At 42.7% G+C, this 22,590-nt stretch overlaps 1 protein-coding gene and 1 long non-coding RNA gene across 51 annotated transcripts in view; one reads left to right on the forward strand and one right to left on the reverse strand.

Moving 5' to 3' along the window:
- Positions 1–22,590, reverse strand: part of SYNJ1 (synaptojanin 1) — a 102,274-nt gene that overhangs the window by 67,225 nt on the left and 12,459 nt on the right. For all 50 annotated transcript variants that reach the window (XM_021070926.2, XM_013982572.3, XM_013982571.3 and 47 more), the window contains exons 3-5: positions 7,113–7,199; positions 5,172–5,439; positions 414–639 (exon numbers count right to left, since the gene is read on the reverse strand). In XM_021070926.2, the coding sequence (XP_020926585.2) occupies positions 414–639; positions 5,172–5,439; positions 7,113–7,199 (581 nt within the window). The remainder of the gene's footprint in view (positions 1–413; positions 640–5,171; positions 5,440–7,112; positions 7,200–22,590) is intronic.
- Positions 9,123–12,801, forward strand: LOC146397874 (uncharacterized). The gene is made up of 2 exons (XR_014825132.1): positions 9,123–10,531; positions 10,894–12,801. It is a non-coding gene; the product is annotated as an uncharacterized LOC146397874 (long non-coding RNA).

Consider the following 22,590-nt stretch of genomic DNA (forward strand, 5'->3'; position numbering starts at 1 on the left):
AGTTGGACTTGGGGCATGGCTTGAATTTACAACTACATAGTTTCATAGCCAAAAATATTATAACTTTTAATGTCAGATGGTATTACCTTTCAGAGTTTGATTTGAATTAATTTCACCAAAACCCCCCACTTTTCTTAAGTCGTCTAGCTCTATAATTGAGAATTTTAAATTCAATACTAAAACATATGCCACTGACAACAAACGTCACGCTGATTAGTAAAAAATTTTACTTACTCGAATTAGCTAAATAAGTTTATTTCAGCCTTTCTTAAGGCTAGGGAGTAGCCAAGAACAACCATAAAATGACATTACAGATGTCAAAATGAGTTCTGAATCACATAAACACCTGTTGTTTTATTATTTTCTGTATCTCCCCTCTAACCCATGAAGTCAGCAATGTAAACACAATCTACCTGCTCAGTTTCTACGAAATTAGCGACGTGACCATCATCATTTGTTCCCCGGACATTGAACCTGGTCCCAGCACGTTCACAGCTTAGTCTGGAAATGAGGCAAGCCTTGGCCTGTTTGTGAGCAGCATAAATTGTTCTGATTTCTACTCCCCCACACATGAGGCGTAATAACCAGTCATCACAATTCACACCATAGTGCTTGAGATGCAAGTGCAAAGACTGATTCCTAACAGAAAAAGAAATAGCTGTGTTAGCGTAATGAGCACTGGCTAATACGGCATCAGTTTTAAAACAGTGCTCCTGGAACATTCACATTAAAAGGCACCGAGGGAGTTCCCATCGTGGCTCAGCGGTAATGAACCCAACTAGCATCCATGAGGACATGGGTTCGATCCCTGGCCTTGCTCAGTGGGTTAAGGATCCGGCGTTGCCGTGAGCTGTGGTGTAGGTTACAGATGCAGCTTGGATCTGGCGTTGCTGTGGCTGTGGGGTAGGCCTGCTGCTACAGCTCTGATTTGACCCCTAGCCTTGGGAATCTCCATATGCCACAGGTTTGGCCCTAAATAACATATAAAAAGAAATTAAAATAAATCAATTCACTGATGTTTACTAGGCCAGGGATTGGAAGATAGGGCTATACAATGAGATCCTTGGACATGAAAAGCAGCATACATTTTGTGTTTTTAGAATCTGTGCCCCATTTCTGTTACGTTCTCAATTAATTCATTTATTTATTTTGTCTTTTCTAGGGCTGCACTCATGGCATATGGAGGTTCCCAAGGCTAGGTTAGAGAATAGATCAAAGCAGAGCTGCCATGGCTAAAGCAAGGATGGGGCAATCTTTTCATTCTGCTGACTGCTCACGGGCTCTGCTGGAACCTTGGTCCTCAAAGCACACACGTGAAGCCCCTAACCAATCCACCACCAAGGGGAATCTACTGTTCTGTCTGGTACTTTCAGGTAACAAGGTGCCTTACGGAAGTGAAATTTCTGTAGTATTTAAGCTTGGTTTTCATGAGTTTGAAAATGCTACCAATTTAAGTGGAAATCTCTCTTAAGTACTTTGCACTATTTTGCTGTCTTAAAGGTACAAAAACAATGTAATGGCATTTTCTTGAAGCCTTAGGGTCATTAATATTAAGAATACACAGAAACCCAGGAGTTCCCTGTAGCCTAGCAGTTAAGGACTCAGCGTTGTCACTGCTGTGGCTCAGGTTACTGCTGAGGCTTGGGTTCAACCCCTGGCCTGGGAACTTCCTCATGTCACTTGCAGCCAAAAAAAAAAAAAAAAAAAGAATAAGGAGTTCCCATTATGACTCAGTTTTTAGTGACTCTGACAAGCGTCCATGAAGACTCAGGTTCCATCCCTGGCCTCGCTCAGTGGGTTAAGGATCCGGCATTGCCGTGAGCTGTGGTGTAGGCTGCAGACATAGCTTGAATCCTGCGTTGCTGTGGCTGTGGTATAGTCCAGTGGCTGTAGCTCCTATTGGACCCCTAGCCTGGGAACCTCTATATGCCGCGGGTGCTGCCCTAAAACACCATAAAGACCAAAAAAAAAAAAGGAATATACAGCAACACTGCTAGTGCAGTAGTCCCTTCCTCCTCAGGCCAGAGGCCGCAGGAGAGAGAAAGCAGGCGGTGGCCAAGTGCAGTCCTGGTAAACCCGCCACAATCCCAGCGCCTCCCATCCTCTCGGGAAAGCACACTGGACTGTAAATGAGTAGGAGAATTACTACCAGAATAACGTTAAATCCAATGACCATTATTAACTTAAAAATAACGACTTAAGCATCCACACTTCACTATTGTCTACACTGATCTGAGGCAGAGTTCAAGCTGATTGTGACCCAGTTCATCCAGACACCGCAGCCGAGGCCCATGTCCTGAGAGAGGTATGAGAGACTTGTCCTCAACTTGAATAGAAGTGGGATCCATGCATTTGTTCAGGCAGAGCTTCCCTCTCTGCTGTCAGTTCTCATTTTTCTTTGCAGTCAATGTGCTGCTGTTTTAATTCTATTGAAATGTACACACGGAGTTCCTGCTGTGGCTCAGTGGGTTACAAAACCCGACCAGTATCCACGAGGATGTGGGTTCAATCCCTGGCCTCCCTCAGGGGGTTGAGGATCTGGCGTGGCCACGAGCAGTGTCGTAGGTCACAGATCAGCTCTGATTCAACCCCCAGCCTGGGAACTTCCATATGCCGCAGGTGCAGCCCTAAGAAGCAAAAAAAAAAAAAAAAAAAAAAGAAAAGAAAAAGAAAAGAGAAGAAAACTCACACACAACTCTGGCAGCAGCCTCAAATCTCCAATGGAGTAAGAGTGCCCGGTTTTGTCGTGACAGATATTTGCTACTCTCTGGCTACAAAACTGACTTGGGGAGCTCCCGTCAGGGCACAGTGGAAACAAATCCAATTAGGAACCATGAGGTTTCGGGTTCGATCCCTGGCCTCTCTGTGGTGTAGGTTGCAGACTCGGCTTGAATCCCACGTTGCTGTTGCTGTGGCTGTGGTGTAGGCCAGTGGCTACAGCTCCAGTTAGACCCTTAGCCTGGGTACTTCCATATACCGCAGGTGCGGCCCTAATAAGACAAAAGACAAAAAAACAAAAACAAAAAAACCTGACTTGGTTGTGTCCTGAAAAATATTTCTACTTAGCTGCAAGGGTGTACAGAGTGAATTCTAAAAGCTTTCGATTTTCTATGCAAAATGAAGCTCCAGAATCCAAGCCTTAGCAAAACTGTAGAAACTGTCAAATGAGCAAGACTCAGCTTTGGTGTTTTAGCCTCTGCTTTGCTGAACCTGCCACCTTCTGGATAAACCCCCTCCATCTGTTACCTAAATTTGCCCCCACCTCAGAGTTCCCTTGTCGTACAGCAGGTTAAGGATTTGGTGTTGTCACTACAGCGGCTCAGGTCGCTGCCATGGCGCGGGTTCAATCTCTGACCTGAGAACTTCCACATGCCGTGGGCAGAGGCAAGAAAAAAAAAAAAAAATTTTGGCCCCACCTCTACCCACAACTGAATGAAAAGATAAATGAATTTCTCCCACCGATTAAGCCTAGTGACGTTCTGGACTGCTGACCCTTTAGCTATTACATCCTGCGTGGACCTCTCATTCTGTCCAGAAAACTTTTCTCTCTCAATCTAAAATATCTGGGGTAAGAACGAGGAGGGGAAATGAAGGTAAAGACAGCTGCCCTAAGCCCAGCTGCAACACCGTGACCTTTTTTAGAAACTTCCATCAGAAAAGTCTATGGGGAGTTCCCGTTGTGCACAGTGGTTAACGAATCCGACTGGGAGCCATGGGGTTGTGGGTTCGATCCCTGGCCTCACTCAGTGGGTTAAGGATCTGGCATTGCCGTGAGCTGTGGTGTAGGTCGAAGATGCGGCTCGGATCCCGAGTTGCTGTGGCTCTGGCATAGGCCAGAGGTTACAGCTCCGATTAGACCCCTAGCCTGGGAACCTCCATGTGCCGCGGGAGTGGCCCTAGAAAAGGCAAAAGACAGAAAAAAAAAAAAAAAGTCTATGGGTGACATCAGCTGATAGGATCCTGTGCAGACCTTCCGACCCTGCCCCTTCTTCTGTTGCTCTAAAGTCAGTTTCCTGTCCTCACGCTGTTGACTGTGAACCTTCTGACACCCAGGGCCTTCTCCAGGACCATACGGGCAGATGGTAAAAGGGGGAGGGAGAGAAAGTATACAGGAGGGAACACCCCGCATCTGAACTACTGAGGGCCGCCGCCAAGAGCAGAGACGCTTGGACTTTGGCCTTACAACGTAGGTAAACAAAGGAAATACAGTTTGTCCATTGTGTTAAGGGAAAAAAGTCACTATCAATGCTGACTAGGGACAAAAGAGTGACTGTACTAGAAAGCTGGTCTGCACCAACAAAGCAATACTAATTTCAGTCCCACAGGTGCTGCTCCCCATCAGTGCGTGCTTCCAACACAGCACATCTATGCCTAAGCATCAAATGGGTCAGTTACGTACTTAAGTCTTTTTTATTACAGCACTAAACTTCATCCCAGTGTATAATTTCCTCACAGTCTGTTGCTCTTGAATCAAGATCATCTACTTAAAACCTTGAAATTAAAGATAATAGGGGAATGTGGGTTTGGAAAGGCAATGCTGCTGGAGACCAGACCTCAAAACTGGAGGAGTCATACAATTCTATTACAATTAATCCATTCCTATCTTTATTTTTCTTTTTCTTTTTTTGCTTTTTTCTTTTCTTTCGTCTGCTTTTTAGGGCCACACCCACAGCATACTGAAGTTCCCAGGCTAGGGGTCAAACTGGAGCTGCAGCTGCCAACCTACACCACAGCCACAGAAATTTGGGATCCAAGCTGAGTCTGGAACCTACACCACAGCTCACAGCAATGCCAGACCCCCGACCCACTGAGCAAGGCCAGGGATCAAACCCGCATCCTCATGGATACTAGTCAGATTCGTTTCTGCTGCCCCACAAAGGGAACTCCACATTCCTAACTTTTATAAACCTTTTAAATAAAGGGACTGAACGGAAGGTTAGTCTACATTAGGGAGATTAAATGGGTTTCGCATGACATGACAACTTCAATAAAATGCCAGTGGATGCCTGCTCTGCTCTGCTGAGGATCCTGCAGCAGCAAAGAGTGGGGTGTTCAACCAGCAAAGCCCACCGCTGCTATCTCTGCAAATAGCTGTTAAATCTGCTAGGCCCCCAAACACCGCCGACTGAACAGTACATGATCACGAGGGGAAAAATGTCATACGAACTCACCAGAAAAATCTATTATCAGTTGTGTGTTCCTGCATGCTACGATGGGCATTAAGACTCAGATCCAAACTGGTTCCAGATGCAGACCATGCAAAATAGAAGTTTCCTGAATTCAGCACTTTTCGCACTTCTGAAATGCGATCCTCATCTGAGGAGTCAACGCGTAGTGAAATAAATTCAGTGGAAGTAACTCGGAAAACTTCAGATTCTTGAATTTTTCCAACAGACATACATCCAGTGACTAGGACCAGATAATGTAACATAGTATCACCTGCAAAAACCAAAGATTTAAGCAGATGAGAGGCCTCCATATTTTTCAGGCCATCAGAGCTTTTTCCGGTTTTCTTCTTGTGTCTCCATCTATTAAAATCTGACATTGTGATTATTTTACACTTATCATGGACATATTTAAGTGGACAGCTAGATTTTGGCAAAAGTTGAAAAAAATCCTGGTTTAAACATATTTAATATAATGAAGCATTTAAAGATTCACAGAATAATCTCACGTTTATGAAATTGTTCCCCTACACAATCTAAGGGTACAAAAGATTTATCAAATTTTTTAAAAGTCTGTGTTAAATTCCCTACCGTTCCTTTACGACTATTAAGAAGTTCAGATAAGATAGTGAATAATGTGAGAGTTCTTTGTTACAGTAAGGTTGAAAAAATGATATTTAAAAAAACAAAACAAAAAAAGCTCTGGCATAGGCTGGCAGCTGCAGCTTTGATTTGGCCCCTAGCCTGGGAACTTCCATATGCTGCAGGTGTAGCCCTAAAAAGCGGGGGTGGGGGTGTGGGTAGGGGTGGGGGTGGGGGTGTGGGGGGGAAAAGAAAAGGTATATACATAGTATATAAATGTGAGCTGCTGCTGCTGCTACTGACATATCAGCAAAAAGTCCTTGGTAACAATTTATAATGCAATTTGGCTTATAAAAATGCATAGGGATATTTTCATCTCTTTTTGACAAAAATCCTATGCGTATGAAGGCAGAATTAGCAGGTGTACTTTGGGCGTGGCCTTTGACGCAGGCAGAAGTGCCCTTGAATCTTGGCTCCTCCACAACTTAATTATCCAGGCCAAGTTCACTGACTTAACATAACTAACCTGAGATATCCTCCCTTATAAAATAAGATTAAAACAAATCGCACTGGACTGTGAGGATTACCCAGACAGTACTAGCTAAGCACTCAGCAGTTATAACAAACGGCAGGTCTCCATTGATAAGCCAGAGCTTCTCGAAGTATGGTACACGAAGCAGTTCACAGTTACCAATTCGTAATGAGAAAAGGTACCTGTTTCAGAATAGAAATCACTTCGGTTCACCATTCAGTTTAGCTGACTTCTTTTTTTGCTCCACGGTTAAGACTTTATCAATGAAGGAAGCCCTGTATTGATCTGCACGGTGGTGCCAGCTTCTTACCTCACCCAGACCAATAACCAAACAGTTCCTGGGACGTAACCAGTCCACGGGCCACACTTCGAGTCACACCCTTAGAGAATCAAACTGGTAATCACAAAGGTTACTGCGCAGCTCATGGTGACACTAAGTGGCAGGAAGAGGCTCAAGCTGAGGCCTTTAGAATACACAACAGCTGTCCTTTCCACCATAAACCACGAAGATCAGTGTGTGGTTCCCACTAGGACATCTTTTCCTGAATGCTCTAAAGCAAAGAAAAAGGGCAATGCCCTGGTTTTCTCTTTGACAACAGATGCCCATCTCTTAAAGTGTTCGAATAGGATGCCGTCTCTGGAAACTTCAAATCACAAGGGCCTGCCTTTTACAGGCAACAAACATTATCTCAAGATTAGCTTAATTACGGTTTAAAAGATGTTACCATACTTCTAGCTCAAATATGGAGTCTCAAAGAGATAGTCTCTCTCAAATCCTTACAATTACCAAAACAGAAATGAAAAAAAATCGATCAACTATATTGAATACTTACCAAGATTTAATCGTAAAACACCTAAAAGTCCATATGCATCGAGAACTTTGGAATATGTACCCTTGATTGCCTCTTTTTCTGCTGATGCTACAAAAAAAAGAAAAAAAAAATTTTAGGGTGAGAAAAGGGACCTGAAACATCAGATTCCATTTAGCCATGCTGCCACAGTTTCAACTAAAAATGCAGAAGTCTAAATCTGACTTTAGGAGTTCCCACTGTGGCTCAGTGGTTAACAAATCTGACTGGGAACCATGAGGTTGCGGGTTCGATCCCTGGCCTTGCTCAGGGATCTGGCATTGCCGTGAGCTGAGCTGTGGTGTAGGTCGAAGACGTGGCTAGGATTCTGTGTTGCTGTGGCTACAGCTCTGATTCGACCCCTAGCCTGGGGACCTCCATATGCCACAGGGGCGGCCCTAGAAAAGAAAATAAATAAATAAATCTGACTTTAATATATATATATTGCATCATATATTTTTTCAAATCAGTCACTTAATATTTTTTGTAAAGAATCAATCGGTTATTCCAGCACCATCTATTCACTAATCCATTCTCTCCTAATGATCTAACTACTAAGAATATCCCACTGATCTGTCTACCTACTCTTAATATCGGGAACACACTGTGTTATGATAACCTCATAGGACAACACCCAACTCCGTAACAAGGAATATTCCGACTCTTCCTCAATATACCCTTTCTGCTTCATTTTTCATCACTTCCCTCTCCCTCCCACTCCATGCATCCTATGCTCCAATCACATTAAATTCCCACTATTACCCAAACCTGCTCTTTTTCCACTTCAGTACCTTCGCACAACAATCTGGCTTTCTGCCTGCAAGAGTCTCCCCAACCTTTGCCTCTTGGAAAAAAATTCTATTGACCTTATAAAAACACAGGCACAATAAAGTCATTTTCTGGAAACCTTTCTGGACTCCTCCGGGCACGGTTCTTTCAGAGAGCTCCCTCTTCGTGTTGCCAAAACATTCAAAATCTACTCATCGCTTCTCTTTCCCACTAGCCAGCCGGCTCCTTAAAGGCAGGGACTCCGTCCTAGTCATCCTTTATCCCTGACACTTGGAACAGTGCTTGACCCACAGAAGGCCACTAACGTTTAAATAACAAAAGCTAATGGCAAGACTTGACCATGGCGTCTAGCACAGGAATGGGAAATTGCCAGCCTGGCCTTTATCTGGATTTCCTTCTTTGGCTATAAAGTTACTATTATCTGCTAACGAATTTAACCCATGGGATAACTTCTCTAGGACAGCCCGCTCTGGTTGCGGTGGTTCTATTGAGGAAAAAAAAAAAAAAAATCCTGAAGCTTTAAAGGAAAAAAACCTTTCTAGGTCTTAGCAAATACACTTCTTAAAAACCAGACATGGAAGGTGCCTGGGGATGAAGCAGGTTAAGGATCTGGCTTTGTCACCGCAGCGACTTCAGTCCCTGGCTGGGGAATGTCCACATGCTGCAGGTGTGATTAAAAAAAAAAAAAAAAAAAAAAAAAAAATGCACACAGAAGCAAAGACACATAAACCGCAGCTGGTATCTCAGTGGACAATTAGAAATACTATGTTCTAAGGTCTATGAATCCAGAAACACAGGAGCCTCCTTCTCGCTGTGTCCTTCCCCTTCCAGTTCCTTACTTCTCTACAGCCTCCCCTTATCCACACCCACACCCCGGCTCCCCGCTGACTGGTTCCTCCTTCTTTACCCCTTAGCTCCCGCCCTTGTCCCTTTTCCCCTCCCTCATTCCTCTGTGGTCTGGACATGAGCTCTAGCATGTTATAAATTCTAATAAGTATTCGAACGAATTAGATTCTGATATAGAAGTACAGTATATTTTGACAATACTCGTATGTTCCACATTAGAAAAGTGCATAAGCAGATTTTTATGGCTTCTCTGTTGAACTTTACTGCCAACGAAAGGACTATCTTCTCAGTCTACTGCTTTGCCTAATCTCCCACAGGACTTTGCATGACGGCTCTTTTCCTCCGTCCTGAAGCTCTTCTCCAGGCTTCTAGAGACCTGCCTCACCTCTTTTCAAAGCATCTAGAAGGTAGTTATTCCACCTTCGGATGAGCTGTGATCTGCCAGCTGGCAGCACAGGCTAAGAAGAAATGGCTTGATTGCTCAATTAGCTGATACTGTCACAGTTCTCTAGCAGGTTCATTATCAGGGTGGGCCTTTGTCTTTATCATACTACCCGGTATGAGGTTAGGGAGTGAGGAAGATTTCACCACGCCACTAAAGTTATGGGATTTCTTTTACTTTTTCTTTTCTTGGCCACCCTGTAGCATATGGAGTTCCCGGGCCAGGGATGGGATCCAAGCTGCAGTTCTGACCTATGCCATAGCTACAGCTGGATCCTTTAACCCACTGTGTCAGACAGGGGATCAAACCTGTATCTCAATGCTCCAGAGACGCTGCTGATCCCCTTGCACCACAGTGGGAACTCCAAAGTTACGGGATTTGAATTTCATTCTCCATTCCTAGAGTTTCTATTATTATTATTACACTATATATTTGCAGAGCAGTTACTGCTATTTAACAAAAAGGAACACAGATAGAAAACATCACAATATAAATTTTAATTATATTTTATAGGGAGTTCCCGTCGTGGCGCAGTGGTTAACGAATCCGACTAGGAACCATGAGGTTGCGGGTTCGGTCCCTGCCCTTGCTCAGTGGGTTGACGATTCGGCGTTGCCGTGGGCTGTGGTGTAGGTTGCAGACGCGGCTCAGATCCCGCGTTGCTGTGGCTCTGGCGTAGGCCGGTGGCTACAGCTCCGACTAGACCCCTAGCCTGGGAACCTCCATATGCCAAGGGAGCAGCCCAAGAAATAGCAACAACAACAACAACAACAACAACAACAACAAAAAAAGTATATATATATATTTTATAAAGTAAAACAAGAATCCCTTTCCCTAAATACTGTCTCATTAAGAGGATCATACATGGAGTTTCCATTGTGGCTCAGTGAGTTAAGAACCTGACATAGTGTCCATGAGGATACAAGTTTGATCCCTGGCCTCGCTCAGTGAGTTAAGGACCCGACATTGGCACAGGCTGCGGCATAGGTGAAAGATGCAGCTCGGATCTGGCATTATATGGCTGTGACTTAGGCCTCAGATGCAGCTCTGATTCGAACCCGGGAACTTCCATGTGACTACCACGCATACACAAAAGCAAACCTTAGAGAGGCTTATGATAAGATAGACGGCAAGGCTTCCAGGGCTTTACAGGTTATATGCTACATGCATTTCAAGTGGCATCACCCATAGAACAACACAGAATTACTAAATGTATCTGTCAGTTTCAGCAGCCATCATTTGGGTTCAAATACCTAGCGGCTAGTAAGAGTTAAAAAGAAAATAAATTTTTAATAGCAAGTTATCACCTTCCCTTAGAAAAAAGAAAGTCGGAGTTCCCGTCGTGGCGCAGTGGTTAACGAATCCGACTGGGAACCATGAGGTTGCGGGTTCGGTCCCTGCCCTTGCTCAGTGGGTTAATGATCCGGCGTTGCCGTGAGCTGTGGTGTAGGTTGCAGACGCGGCTCGGATCCCGCGTTGCTGTGCCTCTGGCGTAGGCCGGTGGCTACAGTTCCGATTCGACCCCTAGCCTGGGAACCTCCATATGCCTCGGGCGCGGCCCAAGAAATAGCAACAACAACAACAACGACAAAAGACAAAAAGACAAAGGCAAAAATAAATAAATAAATAAATAAATATTATAAAAAAAAAAAAAAAAAAAAAAAAAAAAAAAAAAAAGAAAAAAGAAAGTCATTTTATAACTTAAATTACCATGCAACAAAATGTTCTCTCTTCTAACAATGTATAATAATTACCTTTTCATTAACTGTGCTCCAAATATATGAATGTGTCATGTCTTTCAGGCCCAGGGAAGACAGTCTAATAGACTGTCACCTGATTCAAACATGCAAATGTCATGCTGCTTAGTTATCTGTGCTTTTGTATTATATTCTGAGACTCAGGAAGTGGGACACACACCATTTAAAGTAAACTGCATATTCATAGGTAAAAGTATGCTAACAGAATGAAAAAAAAGGATCCAAAGAAGAGATGAGATGTCATTTTCCCTGCCAGGAACTTTCTGGTTTCTTCTCAATATATTAAATAAAATTTTAAAATGAATTTTTTTAGAGCAATGAATACTGTTTCAGCTGAAGTCCTTGTATATTGTTTCTATGGTGATTAAGACAGTAGCTAACTTAGTTAATAAAGGGCCAGGTATTTTTCATGCATTATTCAATTTTCACAACCACTCCATGAGTAGAATTACTGCTCTTTCCATTTGACCAGAGGAAACATGGCAGAACAGTTGCTAATTTGTTACTAACTTGTCTGAGCTTAAAACTTCTGAGTCTGGCTCAGTGGTTAACGAATCCGACTAGGAACCACGAGGGTGCGGGTTCGATCCCTGCCCTTGCTCAGTGGGTTAAGGATCCAGTGTTGCTGTGAGCTGTGGTGTAGTTCACAGACTCGGCTCGGATCCTGTGGCTCTGGCGTAGGCTGGCAGCTACAGCTCCGATTAGACCCCTAGCCTGGGAACCTCCATGTGCCGTGGGAGCGGCCCTAGGAAAGGAAAGAGTCAAACAAAAAAAAAAAAAAAAAAAAAAGAAAAAAAAAACTTCTGAGTCAGAAAATGCAGCTTCAGGAGGGAGGGGCCTTTGTCTAGTTCACCGCCCTGTCCCCAGTGGCCTGGCTCAGAGCCTGGCACCCAGGAGGCATTCCGCAATTTATGTTCCAATTTATGAACTGGAGGAGGCAATTTCAGAGCCGTATGAACTTTATTTTTTTATTTTATTTATTTTTATTTTATTTATTTTTTTCCACTGGACAGCACGGGGACCAAGTTACACTTGCATGTAAAATCTTTCCTCCCATTGCTGGGTTGCGATGTAAGTATCTAGACACAGTTCTCAATGCTACACAGCAGGATCGTATGAACTTTAAACTCCAGACATTTCCAATTTCATAAAAGAAAGCCAACTGTTTCCTTCTTAAATAGTTTTAACCTAAAGGATTGTGGATGTTTAACTATTTTTCCATGGATGCTTCAACGGTTTGGGGAAGAGTGGCAGGAGGTCCTTGGTAGGCTGTGGGAGTCCCTGCAGAGTTAGAAGGATGGTCTTTTTCATGGAGTTGAAGCCAGAGGTGGGCAAAGAGGAGGAGGGGCAGCCTGGCAGGAGATACTGAGGTCTGTGTGGAGTGAGGAGGGTGGTGTCCACCCAGGGATGGTGGGAGTGGCCTGGACTGGGGGGTTGGAGCTTGAGAAGGATGGGGAGGGCCGGGTGCACTGGAGAGAAGCCCGGGGCAGAGTGCTGGAGCCTCAGCGGGGTGAGGAAGGCACCCATGGGGTGGGGACGCTGCAGAGGCAACAGAAGAGTGGTTCCACACAGGAGAAATGGTCCAGGATGATGGAAGCAGATCCCTCACTGTCAGAGAAGGCAAGTGCAAATATGTTTCTTGTTTGTTTTGTTTCGTTTGGCTCCACTCACAGCACGCTAAAGTTCTCTGGCCAAGGATCAAACCACAGCATCAACTGGAGCTGCTGTAGTGACAACGCTGGACCCTTAGCCTGCTGAGCGGGAAGAGAACTCCTATTGCACTTTTTTTTTTTTTTCTTTTTACAGTCGAACCTGAAACATATGGAAGTTCCCAGGCTAGGGGTTGAATCAGAGCTGCAACTGCCTGCCTACACCATAGTCAAGGCAACATCTGATCTGAGCTGCATCTGTGACCTACACCTCAGCTTTCGGCAACACTGGATCCTGAACCCACGGAGCCAGGCCAGGGATTGAACCTGCATCCTCATGGATACTAGTCAGGTTCTTAGCCTGCTGAGCCACAATGGGAACTCCTGGGAAGGGCAAATATGGAAAAAGAGAAAATTTAGAAAGGCCACTGCAGTGTGATTGGAATTGGATTTACTGGTGTGAACTCACAGTTTTCTCGACAGAGAGACAGACTGACAGAGATATGAATGGGTGGTCTACCTCGTACGCACATACATACATCCTTACACGCTCTCGACAGGCCCTGTGATCAGCAAGACTCCAATAATAAACAGTATGTCCAGGAGTGCCCAGAACTTGCCTGCTCACCCCATTGTCCCCTATCGGAACTAGGACTCCTTGGAGAAATGGCTGATTCCAGGGGAAGGGCAGGGACAAAATCAGCTTAGAACATCAATATTTTTCGTGCCAAGAAGTAAAGGAGTCTTCAGAGAATAACGGAGGCATGTCACAAACATGCAGAAGCCAGCTTAATGGGGCTTCCTTCTGGCGGCGTAATCTGGGACAATTTGAGCATTAAAATAAATTATAGAAGTTAACAGATTATCACGGAATAAACCTATAAATTGAAAGCTTGAAGGGAAATGGGATCAGGCATAGTCTCAAATCCCCAAACATTTATTAATTATGAAGGAAAAAAGAGCCAATCAGACACTGGACCGACACCACTCCAAGTAACCAGAGTGAACACTGAAAGTAATAGAACAAGTCAAAACGGTGTCCACTGACAAGGTACCAGGAAAAGAGCATGGCTGCGCTTCTGTGATATTCCTGCCAAGATACACAACCTGAGGCTGAGCAAGAGGAACCACCAACCCTTTGTCCTTCACAAACCCAGAGTGAAGGCCATTCTTGAAGCAACTGGCCTTCATCTTCAAAAGTTTTAAGGTCATGAACGTTGAAGACTGAGAAACTTCCTCCACATTTAAGGAGACGAAAGAGACGTGATAACTAAACAAAAGGTACCAAATTCAACTATGTGGTTTTGTTATGAAAGACGTGGTTGCCACAACTGATGAACTTAAATGGAGTCTGAGGGTTAGACAGCAGTAAGGTGCCAGTGTTTGCTTTTTGATGGTTACATTGTAGTTACACAGGGAAGTCTCTTTCTAGGAAATATGTAATAAAAGCATTTGGGGGTGACAAGGTATTATGTCAGCAACTTAGTACTCAAATAATTCGGGAAAAAGATTCTTCTGTATTGAACGTCAACATTTCTGTACATTTGAAATTATTTAAAAATAAAAAATGTTGATGTAACCAGCAAAAACAACTTTTAAAAATACATGTGCAGGAGTTCCTGTCATGGTTCAGTGTTTAGTGAACCCAACTAGTATCCATAAGGATGCAGGATCGATCCCTGGCCTTGCTCAGTGGGTTAAGGATCCAGCATTGCTGGGAACTGTGGTGTGGGTCACAGGTGCAGCGTGGATCCCACGTTGCTGTGGCTGTGGTGTAGGCTGGCGGATACAGCTCCGATTCGACCCCTAGCCTGAGAACGTCCATGTGCTGTGGGTGGGGCCCAAAAAACACAAAAGACAAAAAAATTAAAAAATTAAAAATAAAAATACATGTGCATATTCCTCAGCTAAGAGGCTTTTATCTCTAAATGCCACTAAGCTTCCCTTCTTTGATGAAATTCCATAAATACAGAGAAATAGAGGATGCAATTAGGGAGGACCTAATTAAATTACTGTCCCATTTCTCTGGTAATTTCATTCAAGAAAATGGTTTGAGAATCTTCCAACTCGAAAGAGATGATTTAAAATAAGAACGCCAAATACTTTAACCTGTATAACTTTTAGATAAAACACAGTATTTGTAACGACTCTACTCAATCCCTCTCCATCTTTCCTTCTCTCCCAACAACACCCTCCCCTCCAATCCGAGGCTTCAGCCAAAATGAGTACCGTGTTCTCCTCCTGCAGGCTCCAGGTTCTCCCCTTCCCTTCCCTCTCTCTCTCGGTTCACAACCTTCTTTCCATCACAAATACTCTTTAGCCATCTTTGTGCTTCCAAGTATTACCCCCTTTCAATACCTAACCAAAAAACATTGCTTTCTTCCTGAGAGTTTCTCTGATTACTCTGGCTGGAAGGAAATCTCTTCCTTCTCTTTATTTTATACCACAGACACTGCGCTGCCACTAGCCATAGAAAGTAGGTGTAATTTCTTTGTATGTCAATACAATACCCACCTAACAGAGACACTCTGAACACTGCAGCTGTTGATTAAGTATCTAACAGATATAAACAAATTGAGAGGTTTTGGCACAAAAGGGAGTGTTCTGTTAGTTTTAAAATAACATGTAAAAAAAAGATAAACATTTTATCTTACCATTGATAATACTTGAATGCCCTCATTATTGAAGTTGGACAATTCCTCAGAGTGATGTCTGGAAATTTACAAATGTGATGTCTGGGGTGGGGCATGAAGGCGGGAAGGTAGGGATGGGAAGGTGGGTGCTGTTGGAGGCTTAGGGCCAGGGTTTAAGCTGAGGGAGTGCATAAAACGGGCGGGGGTGTGGGGAGCTCAGGAGAAAACAAAGCGAAAGAATGGGCAGAAATAAAAGCTCAGGAACCGTGGCGATGATACGGAAATTCAGGCCGCTCATTCTCTCGCTAGGGCTGTCTTTCAACTGACCCACTGTGCTTTCAATGAGGAGGACAGACTGCTTGTTGTAAGACAGCTGGTTTTCCCCCTTCCTTTTCATGTTGTTGTTGCTAAACAAACAAAATGCTAGGACAGCAAGGTCCTACGGTCGAGCACTGGGAACTATTCAACATCTTATAATAAACCGTGATGGAAAAGAATATGACAAAGAATACATATGTGCATGTGCATCACTTTGCTGTATGGCAAAAAGTAACACAAAACAAGGTAAATCAACTATACTTCAATAAAATAAATTTTTTTTAAAAAGCCTGACACTTCAAAATAATGAGAGAAGCTGTTTTCACGGTGTCCACATGAGAAAAGGTGAGAGGAAACCGGATGTTGACAGTGGTTATCTCTGTTATGAGGGATTTTATTTTATGATTTATATTTTTCAGTAGTCTCTAAATTCCTGTCTTTATTTTATAAGACAAAAAATTATTTTTAATGTAGAGTATAACACTAAAGTTAAACCTCACAGAAAAAAAAAAAAATGCTAGGAGAAGTACACCCTTCTTTTTACAAGTGATTGATTTCTAGCCACGAGCAGGTATGAATGGCCAAGAAGGTTATTGCTTTGGGAGTAATTCTGAGCCAATCAAGATCTTGAGCAGTTCAGCTAAGGTAAGGAGGGCCGAACCTCCTTCCCTCGCCTGTTGAGCACAGACAGCAAGGCAGAGCCCGCTTCTGAAGCTACTGCTCTGACACCCAGGCATCAATGGTACCAAACTCCCTCCTCGTTTTCAAAGGAAAAACTTTTCTTCCCATGTCACATTCAACACTATTTGTCATTCATGCTTTAAATCTTAGTCTTGAATCTAAAGCCAACAGGCACAGGGTTATATACCTTAAGCATAAATCTATAATGATTGTTATATTTTTAAACATATCCTCGTATCATTAGAATTGATCATCTGAAGGCCCTCTGATTCTACTTCTGGTGAATATATGAATAAGAATAACATCAGGTAAAAGGATTTAAAGCGAAGTAAAATAGGGAATTCCCATTGTGGCTTAGCAAAAGTGAACCCGACTAGTATTCATGAGGATGCAGGTTCAATGCCTGGCCTCCCTTGGGGGTTAAGGATCCAGCACTGCCGTGAGTTGTGGTGTATGTAGGTCTCAGATGAGGCTCAGATCCAGTGTTGTTACGGCTGTGGCTGTGGTCGGCAGCTGCAGCTCTGATTTGACCCCTAGCCTGAAACTTTCACATGCTGCAGGTATGGGCCTAAAAAAAGAAAAAGAAAAAAAAAAATTAAAAGATAAATAAAGCAAAGTAAAATACGTGCCATAAATGTTTATTCTCATAAACTATTTTTTTTTTTTGTCTTTTGTCTTGTTGTTGTTGTTGTTGCTATTTCTTGGGCCGCTCCCGCGGCATATGGAGGTTCCCAGGCTAGGAGTTGAATCGGAGCTGTAGCCACCGGCCTACGCCAGAGCCACAGCAACGCGGGATCTGAGCCGCGTCTGCAACCTACACCACAGCTCACAGCAACGCCAGATCGTTAACCCACTGAGCAAGGGCAGGGACCGAACCCGCAACCTCATGGTTCCTAGTCGGATTCGTTAACCACTGCGCCACGACGGGAACTCCTCATAAACTATTTATGGGTGAAATTAAATGATGTCCAGGGTTTACTTCAAAATAAACATGGAGGCGGGGGAGACCTGGATTAGGATATAAATAAGCACAAGTGTCCATGATAACGGCTGAGGCTGGCTGACAGATACTCGGGAATCGATGACACTACTTTCTCTTCTTTGATGGATGTTTGATACTTTCCCAGATAAAACTTATTCTGACAACATCTTTGGTGTCCAAGATAAGTTCAGAGAGGAGAGAGGACAAGATAACTCTGGCCAGTTGGTGCGACCACTGGAATTCTAAGTGATCCGAGAGATATTTTCCTCCAACGAGTCAAAAGTTCAACTGGCACCAGGGCTTTTATAAACTTAAAAGGGAGCAATAAAATTCTACAGTCTTGAGAATGGCCCATGACCTGCTCTTCCCAAAGCTATCATATAGTCATCAAATAATAAATATATAGTAAACTGGGAAAGAAGAAGACCTGGCCATTATAGACTGGAGACCCCAGGAAGGGCAGATATTGCTATACTTCCTCTGTTACAAATGTTTTCCTTATATTCATCCTAAATAAATTATCTTTAAAACCCTCCTCTGTCGAAGTTAAAAGTTGGAAAACCGTAAGGTTGTCTTTACTTATCATCACAGAAGTAGTTAAGAAATATTTATTTATTTATTTATTTATTTACCTTTTGCCTTTTGGGGCCGCACCTGCGGCATAAGGGGGTTCCCGGGCTAGGGGTCCAATCGGAGCTACAGCTGCTGGCCTATACCACAGCCACAGCAATGCAGAATCCAAGCTGTGTCTGCAACCTACATCACAGGTCACGGCAGTGCCAGATCCTTAACCCACTGAGTGAGGCCAGGGATCGAACCCACAACCCCATGGTTCCTAGTCAGATTCGTTTCCACTGCGCCACGATGGGAACTCCAAGAAATGTTTAAAAGCACATAAAGCCATGAGCTAGTGATAGACTACAACTTACCTCAGTAACTTCATTCATTCGTTATTTTAACACTGTGCATGTTTTGAAAGTTCTTTTAACAGAACAAATTCATGACCGAAGGCAGGCCTCATCTATGATTCCCATTTAAGCCATAGGAAAGTACTGAAAATAGAAGCTACGGAGGTGCTCTATTTATAAACTACCGGAAATGCTCAGAGCACAAATATAACAATTGTTCTCTATCAAAATTTAACATACTGATTGTTCTCTATCACATTGTTCAACAGCTTTTTTTGCTGGAGTGCCTTACTTTTATAGCACCATGTCAGATGACAGCCAGCATTACTCAGCATTGTTCCGCCTCAAATGAGAAGGCGAATAATGAAACATAAGATCAGGCTATAGGAATTCACGAAGTAGTTAAGAATTCACAGAAGTAGTTAAGAAATATTTATGTATAACTGCATAACTCTTTCTTGATTTCCATGAGTTGTGACTCTAAAAGAGAGGCTTAACTGTCACCAGGGTGCTCACGCCTGCATTGCGAACTCTACTGCCTGAATGGAAAGAAACAAAATCATCCGAGATCATCCGATAATTAAAAAGTCTTTTTTTTTTTTTTAACTTGAATGGTATTTTGAGGATTAAATTTAAATGCAGATTTCTCTAACTTCTGATGAATTACATATTTCAAACAAAATAATTCAGCTACCCAGGGAAGGGCCTGTCATGCAATGTCAACATTTGGCTGTGGCTCAAACCTTCCAGGTGGAAGAGACTGTCTCTCATTAGCTGATACAGAAGACCAAGCGAAAGGAAGCCAGGAAAGAGCATGAAAACAAGATTACAATCAGCACAGCCTGCCTAGAACCACAATTTGCCTGTGGTTGCATGCACTGCAGTTTGTGGTCAGCTTATTTGCATGCAGGTAGCACTCTGGCGTAGAAGTGGAGTCTCTAGGCAGAGGATCCGAGCGATCATGCAGTCCAAGCTGCTCATTTTCAGAAGAAAAAGACTAGAGGTTAGGTGATTCAAATGAGATCATATAATGAGCTGTTGGTGAAGACTCCTTCTATTTCATCATACATGAAGAGAAATTGTTTTAAAGGAAAAAGGTTTTCTTTGTATTTTCAAATAATTAAAATTCTATCTCCCAAAGCAACAGAAATAGAAACTAAAATAGACCAATGGGACCTAATCAAATGTACAAGCTTTTGCACAGCAAAGGAAACCATTAAAAAAAAAACAAAAACAAAAAGACAACCTACGGAATGGGAGAAAATAGTGCCAAACGATAAAATCAACAAGGGCTTCATCTCCAAAATCAACAAACTCATAAAACTCAGTAGCAAAAAATAAACAACGAAACTGAAAGATGGGCAGAAGATCTGAATATACATTTCTCCAAAGACATACAGATGGCCAACAGGCACATGAAAAAATGCTCAACATTACTAATTATTAGAGAAATGCAAATCACAGCTACAATGAGGTATCTTTTCATACCAGTCAGAATGGCAATTATTAGTAAGTCTACAAATAACAAATGCTGGAGAGGGTATGGAGAAAAGGGAACCCTCCTACATTGTTGGTGGGAATGTAAATTTGTACAACTACTATGGAAAACACATGGAGGTACTTCATCAAAGTAAATATAGAACCACTGTATGATCCATCAATCCCACTCCTGGGCTATATCCAGACAAAACTTTCATTGAAAAAGATTAATTGCAGTGCTATTCACAATTGCTAAGAGATGGTAACAATCTAAATGTCCATTGATAGACAAATGGATTAAGAAGATGTGGTACATATACACGATAGAATACTACTCAGCCATGAAAAAGAACAAAATAATGCCATTTGCAACAACATGGATGGAACTAGAGACTCTCATATAAGTGAAGCAAGTCAGAAAGAGAAAGACAAACACCATATGATATCACGTATATCTGGAATCTAATATATGGTACAAATGAACCTTTCCACAGAAAAGAAACAAACTCATGGACATGGAGAACAGACATGTGGTTGCCAAGGGGTAAGGGGAGAGAGTGGGAAAGACTGGGAGTTTGAGGTTAGTAGATGCAAACTATAGCATTTGGAGTGGATAAGAAATGAGATCCTGCTGTATAGCACAGGGAACTATAAACACTTGTGATGTCACATGATGGAGGATAATGTGAGAAAAAGAATATATGTATATGTATATCTGGGTCACTTTACTGTACAGCAGAAATCGACAACATTGTAAATCAACTATAATTTAAAAAGTAAGAAAATAATTAAAATTCTAGCAGAAAGATACTAATTTAAGTGTTCTATATAAACTACACATTCCAATCTTGGTAACGTTTTAAAATAAAAATAACTTTTCACTCATTTGTACTTGTTGAATGTCTACCATATACCAGGATGCTGGCAAAGTTCTAGGAATTAAAAAAAAAAAAATCAGTGTCCTAATACCTTCTACTGGGAAGACAGGCAATACATAGTCTTACAACCACAAAATTATAAATTATCTAAGTAACTTAGTACAATGATGGAGTTTCAACAGACTGCAACAAGAGGACCTAATTTAGACTTATTGAGGGACTTTCTGTTGTGGCTCAGTGGGTTGAGGATCTGGTGTTGCTGTGGTGTAGGTTACAGACGCTACTTAGATCCAATCCAGGGTTGCTGTGGCTATGGTGCAGGCCAGCAGCTGCAGCTCTGATCTGACCCCCTAGCCTGGGAACTTTCATATGCCCCAAGTGCAGCGCTAAAAAGGAAAACAAAAAATTGTTGAGGAAGGTGGTGGTTAGAATAGTCCTGCCTGCCTGCCTGCCTGTGAAAGTGACCTTTAAGTTGAAACCTGAAGAATAAACAGGAAGTTGGCTAAATGAAGAATGGAGGCAAAAATATTCCAGGAACATCCATACATCCTATGGCCAGAAATTCCATACCTAGAAAATATCCAACAGAAGTGTGCGGTATGTGTACCAAAAGGTTTGCATAAAGATGTTCCTATTAGTGTCTTTTATAATAGGAAAAATTGGAAATAAAGAAAATGTCAACAGAATACTACAATATTCATACAATGGAACAAGTACTACGTAGCAATGAACATGAATAAACTACTGCAGATGCTACAATATGAATGAGCTCCCATATTTAACACTGAATGAAAGAAGTTGGACACAACAGAATACATATAGAATGATCCCACTTATGTTCAGCTGAAAACCAGATAAAACTAATCTATGATGCAAGAAGTCAGGACAGCGATTACTTGGCAGATCACAGTGGAGATAATAACTGGAAAGGAACATGAAAGAATCTTCTGGAGATCCAGTAATAACATTCTACTTCTCAACTGGTAGTGGTAACTCTGTTCGATCTACAATAAGTCATCGAGTTGCACATTTATGATTTATGTACTTTTCTACATGTGTGAATAAGTTTGTTTTTAAAATAAATTCTTGGCGTTCCTGTCATGGCTCAGCAGTTAATGAACCCGACTAGCATCCACGAGAACGCAGGTTCGATCCCTGGTCTTGCTCAGTGGGTTAAGCAACAGTTCCAATTAGACCTCTAGCCAGGGGACCTCCATGTGCCGTGGGTTTGGCCCTAAAAATACAGAAGACCAAAAAAAAAGAATCTGACTGCAGCAGCTTGGGTTGCTATGGAGGTGCGGGTTTGATCTCTGGCTGGGCACAATGGGTTAAAGGATCCACCTTCACCGTACTTTATGTACCTGAAGTGTAGGTTGCAGCTGTGGCTTGGAGTCAATCCCTGGCCCAGGAGCTTCCACGTCCCTCAGATGTGGCCATAAAATGAAAAACAAACAAACAAACAAACAAAAACTCAGGCAAATGTAAACTGTCAACGGTAAAAACATGATACGCACTTTGTAAAGTTATACCACCTTTCGGCACTCTACTTACAAGGCTAACCTGAACTGCACTGATCGATGCCACTCTTCGTGCATCTTTCAAGCTTACAGTTTAAACATAACCTAGGAGTTCCCGTTGTGGCTCAGTGGTTAATGAATCCGACAAGGGACCATGAGGTCACGGGTTCGATCCCTGGCCTTGCTCAGTGGGTTAAGGATCTGGCGTTGCTGTGAGCTGTGGTGTAGGTCACAGACACAGCTCGGATCCTGCATTGCTGTGGCTTGGGTGTAGGCTGGCGGCTGCAGCTCCGATTAAACCCCAGCCTGGGAACCTCCATATGCTGCGGGAGCAGCCCTAGAAAAGGCAAAAAGACAAATAAACAAATAAATAAAATAAACATAACCTAGTAACAAAATGTGACTGACTCAGACTTTACAACCTCAGAACTTCTGAAAATACAGGCACTAGAGGCAAAAAAAATCATACTGTTTAAATTGCTCTCATTATAACTGGCTCGTTTTTTCAGCTTTTGAACATGTGAAAAAGCCTTTACATCATCTTTGTAACTAGTTACATACTCCTAGGTGGACAGTTTGGGTTT

The sequence above is a fragment of the Sus scrofa genome, chromosome 13 (genome assembly GCF_054392235.1).
Source record: "Sus scrofa isolate SSC_HxYL_T2T_F1_AM1 chromosome 13, Sscrofa_HxYL_maternal_Yorkshire_Landrace_v2.0, whole genome shotgun sequence".
Classification (NCBI taxonomy): Eukaryota; Metazoa; Chordata; class Mammalia; order Artiodactyla; family Suidae; genus Sus; species Sus scrofa.